Here is a 14,292-nt window from a genome sequence, read left to right as displayed (position 1 = left end):
AGGGACTCAGGACATTTAGAACACCTGCATTTTTATGGTATGCAAAAAAAAATGAAAGCATGTAGAGGGAGGGAACAAATCATTAAGACACACAGACCTACACTGGAGAGGAAAGCCCTGGCATTCTTTTTTTATTGCAACGCTGCAAAATTAGATCCCTCCTGGCTCATTATGAGTAGCTGCCTAATTCACACATGTCAGCAAGTTCTTCCAAATGGAATAATACACACCCCTAACCACTTCCCATTTTCTAACAGGGAGGTTCGGACTACCTACGCTCATTTACTGTTTACAAGGACAATAAGACCACTGACTTCTTGTCCCGAGCTTTTCATGAGCAGTTTTTAACGATCACGGAAATAGGAAGGATGTGTCCAGCAGAGGGCACTGTCTGCCCATTCGAAATGTTTTCAGTAACTGAGGGCACAGCTCTGCAAGGTAGAATTTTCATTTCACAAGGAATCACATTGAAGGCTAAGTGGTTAAAATGGGGAAATCACTTAATTCAAGTAGAATTATTTATGCCTTCTCTGCTTTACGCTCTACTTTCTCTTTTAAATTATACACCACTACATGTAGAATTTTATAAATTCAGCTACAGTTTCTGAGTGTAAAATGGACCACAAGAATATAAAACTCTTGTCTAACTAATTAAATTAAACATATTCATATGTTTCAATTCAATGATATACACCCTTTTTAACAAGTATACAGTATACTGTACCTTCACAAAAATGTAAACACACCATTACTTACTGTTATTGTTACTGTTACTGAACAGAAACCTTCCAGATAGCAGATAGCAGATAGCAGAACAGATAGCTTCCATTTTACAAAGCATCTGATTCTATTTCAGGCTGTTGTCAGAAGTACCGCAAAGTACCAAGGGTACTACTGTTGGGCTTTGAACATTTGCTCTTGCAGCAATAAGCTTTGTACCCTATCTGCCTTTCAGTACACATACAGGATGTCAGCATTCCCCTCATTTTACTTTACTGTTTCATGCAGAATCCATGGGATTGAAATCTAATTTGGTTGCAAGCTCCAGATAAACTTGGATGACAAAGCTGTTAATTACACATGGAATGATGAGGACACACCCAATGCAGGGATGTGGTATGGGGGATCATGGGGGTAATAGGAGCTAAGGCAATGGATGGAGATATATGACAGAGCACAGCAGCCTCAGCATAGAGAGACAAGTACAAGAATCCAGAGAGAAAGCTCAGGAAAAGCATGCAATCAACTGCTTCTTATATTAACATATGGTGTAAGTAGGGATGCACGATGATATTGGCACAACATCGGTATCAGCCGATAAAAACTAAAGAAGTTAATTATCAGCATCGGAAGATATGAAAATTTCTGCCGCTGTGCCTGGCTGATAAGGTGACGCGTTAACTATGCGCACGCAATGATGCTAAATGTTTATTATGAGTGCCAGCAACAAGCTTCAACATGTCCTCTGTATGGACATACCCTATTTCGCAGTATCTGAAACAGATAACAAAACTGCTATTTGCAATGCTTCTAAAGCGCCAGTGATGCGAGGAGGGGTAAAATATATAGCTAAGTTTCTCACTCTGGGAGGATGCTAGCTGTGTGCTGCTAAGCTTTTCTCTGCTTCTGGAGGGCCGTGAGACCTTTTTTAAATAACGCAGCTCCGTAAGGAGAGAACGCGATTTGAAATGAAAGACAGCCCGCGATCACTGAGCTCGTGCTCTGGGACTCGAACGGAGGTCCTAATGGTTTCGACTGACCCCTAGCTAAGTTTCTCACCCTGGGATGATGCTAGCTGTGTGTTGCTAAGCTTTTCTCTGTTTCTGGAGGGGCAGTGAGAAAAATTTTGAATAACAGGGCTCCAGAAGCAGAGACGGCAATGGGAAATAAAACAAGACAACCCGCGATTGCTGAGTTCCTGCTTCTGGGACTCGAACAGAGGGCGCAATTTTTGTGTTTGTAGCCTACACTTACACAATGACACTGGACAGCACATAAAGTTTACTGTAACTTTATTGTGTCTCTGTTCATTCAAAATAAATATTGCAGCTCCATAAGGAGAGAATGCGGACTTGAACAGATATCTACACTATATCGGTATTGGCATCGGCAATCGGCCAAAATGAGTTTGAAAATATCAGCATATCGAATATCGTCAAAAAATCCAGTATCTTGCATCCCTAGGTGTAAGGTCTAGGATATTGTGCTTTGGACAAGTGGATCAAGGACTTTAATCCTGGGTTGGACATTGCTGTTGTACCCAGGAGGATGACATACTGGCACTCCTTTAAAACCAACCTGGATACATAACATATAAATACATTTGTACTGCAAGCCACACTTGGTATTGGCTTCTGCTGAACAAATAAATAACTACTGTATAACGAATGACAAATACTATGCTCAACATAAGAATTTGTGTATGAGTCTTGTCAAGAGAAATACACTGTGTTCCATATTAGAAAACACACATAATTTAGATCAAACCTATTTGCAAATGTAGCATTATTTTGTGATCACGAGTTAGGGCTTGGGACAGAACAATTAGTCCCTTTGAAAATAATAATACAGCTGTGAGCCTAAAACATTTCATTAATAATTGAAAGGGCTTGTCAAGGGACAAGACTTTATTCCAGTCTTGCCTTAAAAGAAAAAGGGGAAAAAAAAAAAAAATTATATATATATATATATATATATATTTTTTTTTTTTTTTTTTTCCTTTTTTCTTTTAAGCCAAGAAAATATCTCCTCAAATGGCTGTGTCACACATAAAGTAATTCCAGTTCATTATTAAAACAAACATGAAAAACAAACTTTCACTTACATTCGAGTTTGTCTTCAGGACGGCCCCCCTCCAAAAGGGACAGGTAGCAGACTATGTCTTTCAGCTGGACCATGTCATGAGGCCCAACTTTGGGGATGTGTGGGACCTTCAGAGGGGTTGAGCTTCCTTTGATCAGCTTGAGACCTGAGAAAGGAAGATCAACAAGAGAATAAATAAATACTCTCTGCTGGAGGACCAACTGTGACAAGTTTGCACCACTGGCGAAAAAAGTAAAAACCTTTGGATTTATATCAATTTAATCTTTAAAGGGTAGCCATACACTCTAGCTGGTTTTTATTTTTCAGCTAAGCTCCCAATTAATTATTGGGACTGTACTGGTTTCATTGAGCCAATATTTTAACAAAGCATTACATTCGCAGCACAGGTATCCATAGATGGTTCTTTGTTACAGATATGAACTTTTTGTCTTAACAGAGGGATATAAGTAAAATACCTTCTTTAAGTAATTTTACTCACTTGGGCCCCCTAATAAATTAACAATACATCTTTATAAAGAGTAAAAATATGAAAAATGGAAACCATAACAGTCAATTAAGCTCAAACCTGAGTCAAAACAACAGCCTAAAATGTGTTCAAGAGATTCACATAAATACAAAAAACCCTTTACATTACTAAATGCAAACACATTTCAAACAGCACTTTTTTATCCAATGTCAAATGAAAACCAGTATTCAGTGAACAGCTCAATTAAGCCTAATAAAGACAGAGCTTAGCTGGAACGAACACCAGCTTACAAGGTGTACCCCCAGGTCCAGTGCTGGGACACACTGCTATATGGTGGAAAAATGTGAGCTCTGCCAGATGGAGTATAGAGGCATAAATCAATTTAAGGAAGATTACAGATGACATTACTCCCTTGTGAAACCGGGTCTAACTTGGGTGCAGAAAGAGCTTAGAGGCATTGCACAAATCCCAAACATAAAATAACAAGAGACAATAAAACACCATTGTACACACCGGATTAAAATAATGGGAAGCATACTTTCTAAGACATTTTTATCCAAAGAATTATGCTTAAATGTTTGAAATTTGTAGTGAAGTGGATACCTATGTATGAATTTTGAAAAATACTTTTTGGCTACTTTGAACAATCTAAAATATAACATGGTTTTGTTTAACACTTTTGTGGTCACTCCATAATTCCATGTGTGTTGTGATGTCTTCACTATTACTCTAAAATGTGGAAAATAGTAAATGAAAAGAAAAAACCTTCTATGAGTAGATGCCTCTAGGTGACTGGTGCTGTAGACATATTCATAGTCACACAATTCATTTGAGCATCTCTTTCTCCTGTATTTTCTTGTACTAGCTCTACCTTTAAGGCTAAGATTCCTGATACGCCCACAGTAGGGTATTATTTTTAAAATGACATGAGAATCCTCCAGGACAGATGTGGGATTTGAGGACATATGTACTCACCAGCAACGCGGGACTTGTCTGCCGCAGAGGGGCTGGGCTTGGGCCCCTTGTTGCTAAAGGACAGGAATAGGTGCTGACAGAACTCGTCAGTCAGCTCGCTCTCCAGAAACGTCTTCATGAAGAGCTTGAAGCCCTCAAAGTCAATTTCCTGAGGCAAAAAAATCAAGCCAATAATTGTTGAAATTACCATTCACTCTGTGCATAGTTAATGATAAATCTATCAGTTCCAGAAAGAACATTACCTGATTGAGAATTTCCTGCTTCTATGCAGCATTCAGTAAAGAGCATAAGAGTTGTGATCATTAATATGGATGGAAATAAAGAAGCATTGGAATGAATTTCACATGATTCTAGAATTACAGACATTATCGATCTGTCTCAACCCTGGCATTTTTTGTCACACAGAATACTTTTGGAAGAAGAAGTAATCCACACTCCAAAGAGTAAAAAGAAATTGACTAAAAGTTTAAAAAAGTAAAAGCAGAAAGGAAAAAAAAGTCTTGAAACTGACGTACCTCTTCTGGGTTATATTTGGCCAGCACCCCATCTTTGTGAAACTCCTGCAGCACATCTTTCAGTTTCTTGCTTGAGTCTAAAACAACATTGTTTGCAATGTATTACTGTTGATATACATTAGCATCTGATTCATTAATGAACTCAAATTTAGTTAGGTTAAAGCATGAAAGCCAGGTCTGATATTTAACATTTAAAACTGAACTGTAAATAAACACATGGACAATTCATGACAACGCAATTAATCAGAAATGACAAATTATTAGTCATATTTATTTTTTTAGTGAAGGCCCTAACAAAGCTCAGTATTTCTTAGGCAAATAAGATTAACTTCTTACAGAGAGGAGCTAGTTCTACATCCTTTCCCAATTCTTTCAGTTCAAAATAACAGTTTATAACTTGAAATGCATGATGTGCATGTGCTTCTGATGTCCTTTGAAAGACTGTTGAGATTGCAAATAGTCCAGACCAAACAGAATTTGACCTACAGTGGTAGGTGAGGTAGCAGCCAGATGGTTGACATAAGACAGGCAAGGTAACTTGCTCAAGGCTACAACATCTTTGCTCCACCCAAGATTTGGACCTTGGTCAGTTCCCCAGTCACTGTTCTGCATTGCCACAATCAACACGGTGCTTAATTACATTACATTATTGGCATTTAGCAGATGCTCTTTTCCAGAGGGATTTACATAGGTTACACGTTTTGCATGTTACCCATTTATACAGCAGGATCTTTACTGAGGCAGTTCTGGGTATCTTTCCCAAGAGTACAACAGCAGTGCCGCAGCAACGTATCGAACCGGCAACCTTTCAGTTAGGAGTCCTGCTCCTTAACACTACGCTACATTTCTGCCCAAATATACATGATCACACAAGCCAGAGGGCCCTTCCCTGACTGAGCCAGGGTAGGCACTGGATTTGTAATCCATGATTGGATTGTGGGTCAGAGGCTTGCTTAACACAGCAGCTCTATTATGTATTATCTAGCCTACAGTGCTGAATGTGCATCAGACCTTTGAGAAGAGATAAAAGGGCTGATTTTCTCAGCTCTGAGACCCATGTGGCTCACATTCCTCCATGAATCTCACTCTAATGAGATGTTGTAAAGCAGGTCCACTGGGTCAGTTTTGTCTTGGGCTGCTGGATACAGCTAGATAAATGCAGAGAGAGAGCAATGACACCACGCCCCACAACAAAGGACCTGCCCTTGAAGAGCTGTCCAATGGAAAACCGCCTGTAGAAACTCTGGAATCCATCCATATCATAGTACAACATCCCTATAACTTATACAACCTTTTTTGTGGGGGGTGCAAGATGCTTATCTGATTAACAAAAAATACCAGAGGATCTTTTAAAATGCTGGCAGAGAAAATGCTAAGGGGACCAGTTTCTTCAGAATAGCAATTTATTGTTAACCTTCTAGGTTCTATGCTCAATCTATAGTGACTGACATCAAAGCTTCCAATATTACAAGATGTAATGCATTAATAATTCACAACATCAGCTTGTCACTTTGATTCAGCATCTACAGTATTACATTAATGTATTTATCAACTCAAGGCAGGGCAAGCACCTTATCGATATGCTAGAAGTATGCCAGAAATATGCTACAAGTAATACATTTACATGGACTACCTATTTCAAAACTCACAATTTCAAGGCCAGGCAGATAATTTGGTGAGTACAGCTGAGGGAAGTAAATAAAACTTTCAAGCATACTGTAAATATGACAAAATATGAAAAAAATTGACAGTGCATTATTCAGTCATCTCCAGTTCTTTTACTGTTTTTCTTGTTTTTTTTTCCACTACCATTCCTTATCCTGCATTACACCAACCATTATCCAAGGAATGGCATCTCTGACCCACTGGAATTGCTCCTTTTTACAGAGAGTACGGTCATTAGGGCATCGGCTTATCAACAGCATCTAACAGCACCAACTGGTGATCACTGAAGTGCTGATTAAAAGTGTGCAAACACTTCAATACTGTTTGGCCAGCACTGCAGAAATCCATATTACATCATTGGTCAAATTGATCCACTTATAATTGCCCATACATATATTTCCTGGAAAAGGCAGCAATGTACATCAAAAATTGGTTTTACAGAAGTCATGTGACCATACAGTAGGCAGGATTTGATGCTGCAATGCACTGTATATAAGCTATCTGCATGGTCTTCTGCTTCTGAACAGAGATCAGATTCTGACCCCATGTGCATGTTAACAATACTGTGGATCACCTCAATACACAATATTCTTCCCAGTTAGACATGAGAGCAATCCTTAGTGGAATGCAACAGAATTGAAAGAAGAAAGAAAATGGGAATGTGAGTAAGAATGGGAGAACGGAGAGCGACAGAAAGAGAAAGGAGAGAGAGAAAGAAGGCGCAGCAGGGAGCTGTTTGTTACGGCACTCAGATGTGGGCATTTCGCTACCTGCGCACCGCACAATAATGCTCACTGAGCTCATTGAAACGCAATTACACAAGCATCTCTCTCTCACTCTCTCCAGCAGACACAATACGATGCAGCTGGAGAGCTGTTCACAGGCAGACAGACCGCATTGTCACAATGCACAGAGCAATTAGCATGAGCAATGTCACCACCAACTTAACATTTCCCTTGTATAAGATAGTCCGACCAGGGACTACTAATTATTCAGATGTTCTTTGTGCTCTTTGTATGTCTAATAAGGGAAATGTGCTTGCATCGGAGATGTAATAGCCTCTGCAGTAAACATTAGTCCCAATCATTACTGTTACGCTGATATATGACTGCAGATGTTGTTGAGGCAGAGGGATGAGGGCTCAGAGCCATAGAGGAGTTCAGTATGGAGAGGAATACCCTGATGGACCCGAAAAGGAGATGAGAGGGTGCTGCTCCTTAGCCCATTACATGAAATGTGAAGCATGTCCAAAATGCAGAGGTTTGGAGAATCTATTAAACATGTCCAGCACTGATGTGATAAGAGAGATGTCATAAACCAGGAAAGTGTCCAGAGTCAGGCTCTGCGTGTGTGTGTGTGTGTGTGTGTGTGTGTGTGTGTGTGTGTGTGTGTGTGTGTGTGTGTGTGTGTGTGTGTGTGTGTGTGTGTGTGTGTGTGTGTGTGTGTGTGTGTGTGTGTGTGTGTGTGTGTGCGTGTGTGTGTGTGTGTGCTGCTACCAGATGGGAAGTTCAAGTCCACACTGTGACTGATGACTAAGCAGCTGAACTATTTCAGGGCTCTACCTAGAGGCTTGAGACAATTATATTAGATGACTCTATTTAGTACCATTAACATCTCTGCATGGTGTTGGCTAACATTAGCATCCTGCTTAAGGTAAGTCTCCATTCAGATACATGTAGTATCGATGTGGCCCTGCTTAGATTCCACAATAAATGATCAACTATATTAATTCAAATATACTATGCTATATAATTCCATTTTAAAAACACTTTTAACTTGTATAGATGACATTCATTCGGATCAGCAGCTCAGATAGTTTGTCATGGCAGGCTGCTGCCTCTTTGATGTACACATTCTCTATGAGGTGTTCTGGCTTGAGGAACCACTCCTCATCAACAGATGACATTATCCAGGGCTGTCACATTTTGCCGAGTGACATAATACATTCGTTCTGGGAGCTCAACTTTAACAGACATCCCTCAATTTAATGTCTGAGAGGAAGAGGAAATATTTATCAGAGCTTATTTACGTCATAAAATCCTGAGGCTGTTAAAAGTATCATTTTCATTCAGGGACAAAATACTTGTATTTGATACAGGAAGTTAATGATTAATGATGGATTCAAAAAGAGGAGTTACACAGGTAGAGTTCCACTTGTCAGTAATAGTACAGTAAGACACAACGAAAAGACGGGGTTGTCGGTCAACATTATTAACGAATCAGGTTTAGACCGAAGATTCACCACATTCAAATGAAGACAGATTTTCCGTTAGTTAAGTTCAGTGAGGTTCATTAGAATAGTGGAAAGTGAGGAAGAGGATGATGAAGACCACACTTACACTGTGCATACTCCTGGAGCTGGGAGAACTCTGCCGGGCTCAGTGTGACCCATTTGTCTTGGTTTGTCATGATGGAGGGACCCTCTCTTGTCACATCCCATAAATCCACACTGGATCAGATCCTGGAAAGACAAGTGACAGCGGTCCAACACTGAGAAGCATCGATCTTCCGCATACCAGCTGCATTTCTCAGAATGATGGTGATGTGGCCAAAGCAGTGTTGTGAAAATGAAGAAAAATCAACACAGAATAAAGCAAGGATAAAGCAGTGTAATGATTGTTTTTGTTGTTCAAAAAAATCATTAGACTTGTTGAAGTTGATGTGGAAAAAATATCATGGTCATGAAAGGGACAAAAGAAAGGACAACTCTAAATAGTGATTATTGTGTGTTTTGTTTTTGTATTTTTAAAAAATGGCTTTTAGGTCGTTTCTGACGACATTCCTTTCCTTTAAGTCATTGTCACTGCAAATGACAGAATTTTTCTGTTCATGCTCCAATACTACTACTACAGATCGTATTTATAATAATAATATAATTATTGATATAATAATGTCATAATAATATCTGGTAAGTCAAACGATACATTGATACAAGGCTTCACCTGTTTGGTTATTTCTAACTAGCTAATGGTCACATCTAAAACATATACAGAACAGATGCTGGAGGATACAATCGGATGTTCTGAGACAAGGATCTCCGTCGTAAACTCAATTATCTCAATTAGACTAACCTAGCTAGCTAGACTACTTTCACTGGCTCTCATTTTAGCCAAAAATGCTAGACTTTTAGCTAGCTAAATGTGATAGATAGCATATGAGCAAGCAGTGAGGTACCGTACATTAGCAAGCTAATGTAGTATTACTGATGCAAAGTAGTTTGAGTGGGGGAAAATCTTTATGCAAATAACTCAGCATAATGCTTTATAGATGCTCTAAACCTCTGCAATTTCTACTAGATATATTTATGATTCTAGAAATCTAGAGTCTTATAAAAGGATTTTTCCCATGTTTCTAAGTTAGACTGCACTGCAACGCTTTCCTATATTGCGAACAGGTATGCTGCACTCTTCTTCTGCCATACATTGTTTGCCATGTATTACTGGTTTCAACCAACCTTGTGATGGAGTTTGGATCACAGTATATTGCCTCCCAAAATCCTTCTCAGATGGTAACTCTGTTTTAGAAAAAGTGTATGTGAGGTGGGGGATGGGCAGCCACAACCACACGTCCATATCATTTCACAGGTCCAGGGTCAGTGAACAGTCCCTCTTAGCACCTCCAACTGCAGGTGTGCATGACATATAACCTGGCAGGGATAACTGACCGCTGGTAATACATTCTACTGTATTTATTATGTCACTATGGAAACATGTAATGAATACAATGCATTATCACTTATATCACATATACAAGATCAGACACAGTCACAAACTTCTATGAGACCTAGTTTTCTTTGTGGAATGCATCTGCTCTTTGGGTGAAAGGTAGACCATCTGTTGAATTATAGGCTGGTGGGGCATATAGTAAATACTGGACACTATCCAAATATAGTTCATTGACCTATTACATTATTCCAAAGCAGGATGGGAAATTGGTGTGGTTTTAGATCTCCACCTAACTGAACAAGGATTCTCTGTCTATAATAAAGTACAGCACAGTCTGATACTGTGTACAGGTTCCATAGTGACAAATTACTCAGACCAATCAAACAAATTTACACTTATGGCTACAGAGGTCTAGTGGGCTCAGGTAGGAAGCAATTTATTTTCCTTTAGACTCTTTGACAGGTTGATTACAAATATTAACACTGGCTGCTTCTTTATGCCAATAAAGCCAACACACTGATATGTGCAAAACCACTATATCACCTAGTGTTTTATTGTTTCTGTTAACCCTCAAGCATTATCTCAAGGTGGACTTCTGTACATCCCTGTACAGAAGTCTTCAGTTCCCTGAAGACCACCACACTGACCCCTCCTTGACCAAAGAGAAACATACATCCCTTAATAGTATGCTCATTTTCCTCCATACCATTGTAATACAAAGAAGCACCTGTCAATTCTTCTTGTCCAGCGTTGATAGAATCTAGCTCTGGGTTAATCTGTTAATCTGGCTGTCTGATATGTCCCTCCTGGCTGGCCTCCCTGTCAGTGTGATCTGCTCCCCATCATTCATCCAGAACTCCGCTACCGATTATTCATCAATATGACCAGAAGACTAGATGTCTCCCTCATTTCTCCCAGTATCATCTCTGAAACAACACTGGTCCCATGTGTCTACAAACTCTCATCTCTCCATGCATCTCTGTCATTTGTCTACCAAAGAAAAAAACCTTATAATGCTCATCTCTGGCCCCACAGTGGAGACACAAAAACCCACAATCATAACAGCAGAGTCTACATTTGCCTTCCGAAGCTTCACAAATCAGACAATGTCTGGGTTTCACAAAATTGGATCTGTCTTTTATCTGCACTGTTGAACTATAACTCTCACACTATAACAGTCAGTGTAATTAGCATTAGAGATGTATAAGCATTCCTTAATAATTGTAGTTAGGGTGACTTCTTGACTGTGTATTGTGCTGGCACTTTGCAAACTGAATTTAAATTGTCATTTTGTTGTTATATTCTGTACTGCCTTGTAAGTCACCCAGAAGTATTTCTGCTTTGCCGTATCTTATAGTTTTTCTTCTGAAATAAAAGGCATCAAGACCGATTAAATGAACCCTTTTGTACGTGACTTATATTATGCTATGTAGCGTGTGTGTATGTTTTCATTAGCGTTATTAAGGTTCACATAGTTTGATTGTTTGATGTCATATGTGACTTGTGCCTTCTGTGTATTGTGATCTACTTCTGAAAATGCTACCAAAAATTCCTGCTCTACCTTTGCACCACACCTGTGTTTGTTTTGTGTGAGTCTCACGTACTCCATCCAAATTTTCTAACCCAATTAGTGCGCAACAAAGGAACACTGCAACAAGTGTATTCAGGCAATTTTTATGCTCTAGTTTGCCAGTTCAGTTCTAAGCATTCCATTCTGTGTGCATGTGTGCTTGTGTTCTTTACACATCATAAAACATTAGTTCAAAACATTAGAGAGAATGCAAAATCCCTATCAGAATTATTGTACCTTGTTTTAGTCTCTTGCTCTTGAGCGAACTGCTCAATTATTTGATCACGAAAAAGAAAGATGAACACAACAGAGAATGATTTTCTCACGGGACAATATGCACAGATTACTTCAGTCCTGCTCTGCTCTCTGTTTCTGGGTACAGTGAGTTGGCACTGCGCAAAATCACACAAGTGGATGCACAAAGAATCTAATGTTTTGGTATTCCCTTTTGGAAAGTTCGGACTGCTGCTCTCACAAAATGTACAAACAATTCTAGCAAGAGAAATGTTAACACAAACAGGAAACTTACAAGGATCGCCTTGCTATCTGAGTTGTCTATTTTACAATGTAGTGTAATAATCACATTCATTTTTTCTTAGGTTTGACATTTCTGTTTTATATACAGTACATAATGCATACAGACTGTAAAAAATAACAACAATCAAAATAAGGACAATCAAGTGCATTTATTTGATGAATTATCTATCCATCCTTTACAGTAGCAGTTTTATTACAGTTGAATTATAGCGCAGTCTTAATGGCTATATTAATTCTGTGAAAGTGTATCCACAAGAGATTCAGATTGGAGCAATTACATAAACACGTACACAAAATACTTCCACAAGCTGTATAATCCCTAATGGTGCTGGTGCGATGGGGAGAATCAACAGCAGGTTTTTTGTACTGTTGTGCTCCCTCTCAATGAATTTAACTGCAATATTTATCCCAGCAGGGAAGCATGCTGCAGTCCCACTAGTTCCACAGCTACTAAAAAGCCATCTGAAGCTGCTGTGCGTTGGCACTAGGAATGAATTAGAGGGTTTTCTCACCCGACCCATGAAACAGCAGATTAACACTCACCTCTTGTCAAACCAAGACAAGCTGCAGGCAAGGTAGGGTTGTCCTCCAGGCAGATGTTTACAGATGTTGCTCACACACGCCCACATGGGCTACACGCGCACACCAACTCGTGCTCACACCACACGTTGTGATCTCCCTGTTAGTCCTGAAGCCCGAGCACAACATGCGCGTGCGCGTGTGTGTGTGTGTGTGCGTGTGTCAGCAGATGCGGTGTCGATGGCAGCCTCCACTGCAGACAGCATGTGTACACAGAGGCAGTCAGAGCCAGAGGAGAGGAGCACTCTTCTCCTCTGCTCTTCTGCAACGATCATTTCCCACACTCCGACTGACGTCACTCCCCCCTCCTCCCTCTCTCTCTTTCTCTCTCTCTCACACACACACACACACACACACACACACATACACACACGATCACTGACACTCACATATACACGCAACCTCCCTCTCTCCCTCCCTCCCTCCCTCCTGGAGGCCCCTCTCTCCTCATCACTGATGTCCTGAGCTCCAACACTTCCTGATCCTGATCCCAGAGCATCCCTATTAACATGCCACACGACAGGCTGTGGCCACAGCACATCAAATTACACACCAGATCGACCAGATCTGAGTCAGGGCTGCATCCGGGCATGAATCCTGCTCCAACCTGAATCCCACACCAAAGAGCACATTTACGTGCTTACAAGCCACAGCATAGGCAATTTCCGCACATTTCTCACTAAAATGTTGGCAATTATGAATATGTAATTTCCAGCAACATTTTGTACAGTCAAAAATAGTGATAAATATGGCTCAGTTCATTAAAAATAGTTTTATAATAATTGCCATATTCAACAAAATGTATTATTCAGGCTGAACACAGATGTGTGGATTCCACCTGCAAATATAAATTGAATATATTTTCCTTTACCCTTGAGAGAGCATATACGTCTTTCCTGCCTTGAGTTAATTAGGGTAACCCTGAACCAGTGCACCCAATGAAAGCATTTATGTCACCTGGGATCTATCTCTCTATCGTGCTCCTTATGAGAGGCACAAGAATTTGGATTTCTGAAATGATGAGAGTTGAATTAGGGTGATTTTGATGTTGCTACAAGAATATTGTTGTCGTGTCAGTGTACCAGCTAAAAAGGACTGCCTAAATGTCTTTTTCTCTGCAGACTCACACAATTCTAAGCACAGACAAAGCAAAATTTCCAGAAATGGTTTGGGCAGGGAGAACAAAACAACAAACAAAAAGCAAGAAGCAAGAAAGCGAGTCCCTCTGAGCTAACAACAAAAACAATAAATCCATGTTCAAACACTGATGACAGAAAGATCAAGTCACAAAAGCAGGCAGTGAATGCAGCGAAGGAGCCTGAAGGTTTTGGTAGAATTACAATACCACAACAACACTTGGAGCCGGCAGAGCCAGAGGGACAGTCTGTTAAAAGAGAACAAAACAATCTGCTTCCAGACAATATGTGTATCAAACCAAAGTGAATGAATTCAATCAGTTCAATGGTCTGGGTTTGTTCAACATTAAACATCATGGAA

The 14,292-nt window shown here is 39.8% G+C and overlaps 1 protein-coding gene across 1 annotated transcript in view; it reads right to left on the bottom strand.

The window, feature by feature from the left end:
- The window catches only part of dgkb (diacylglycerol kinase, beta), a 59,386-nt gene extending 46,357 nt beyond the window's left edge, over positions 1-13,029 (bottom strand). The window contains exons 1-6 of the mRNA XM_036538644.1: positions 12,760-13,029; positions 8,784-8,905; positions 4,780-4,856; positions 4,507-4,527; positions 4,265-4,412; positions 2,825-2,968 (exon numbers count right to left, since the gene is read on the bottom strand). Coding sequence (XP_036394537.1) covers positions 2,825-2,968; positions 4,265-4,412; positions 4,507-4,527; positions 4,780-4,856; positions 8,784-8,853 — 460 coding nt within the window. The 5' untranslated portion in view covers positions 8,854-8,905; positions 12,760-13,029. The remainder of the gene's footprint in view (positions 1-2,824; positions 2,969-4,264; positions 4,413-4,506; positions 4,528-4,779; positions 4,857-8,783; positions 8,906-12,759) is intronic.
- Positions 13,030-14,292: the final 1,263 nt, after the last annotated feature.

Source organism: Megalops cyprinoides, chromosome 10 (assembly GCF_013368585.1).
Source record: "Megalops cyprinoides isolate fMegCyp1 chromosome 10, fMegCyp1.pri, whole genome shotgun sequence".
Classification (NCBI taxonomy): Eukaryota; Metazoa; Chordata; class Actinopteri; order Elopiformes; family Megalopidae; genus Megalops; species Megalops cyprinoides.
Note: the sequence above shows the minus strand (reverse complement) of the source record. Positions and strands in the feature narration are given on the sequence as shown.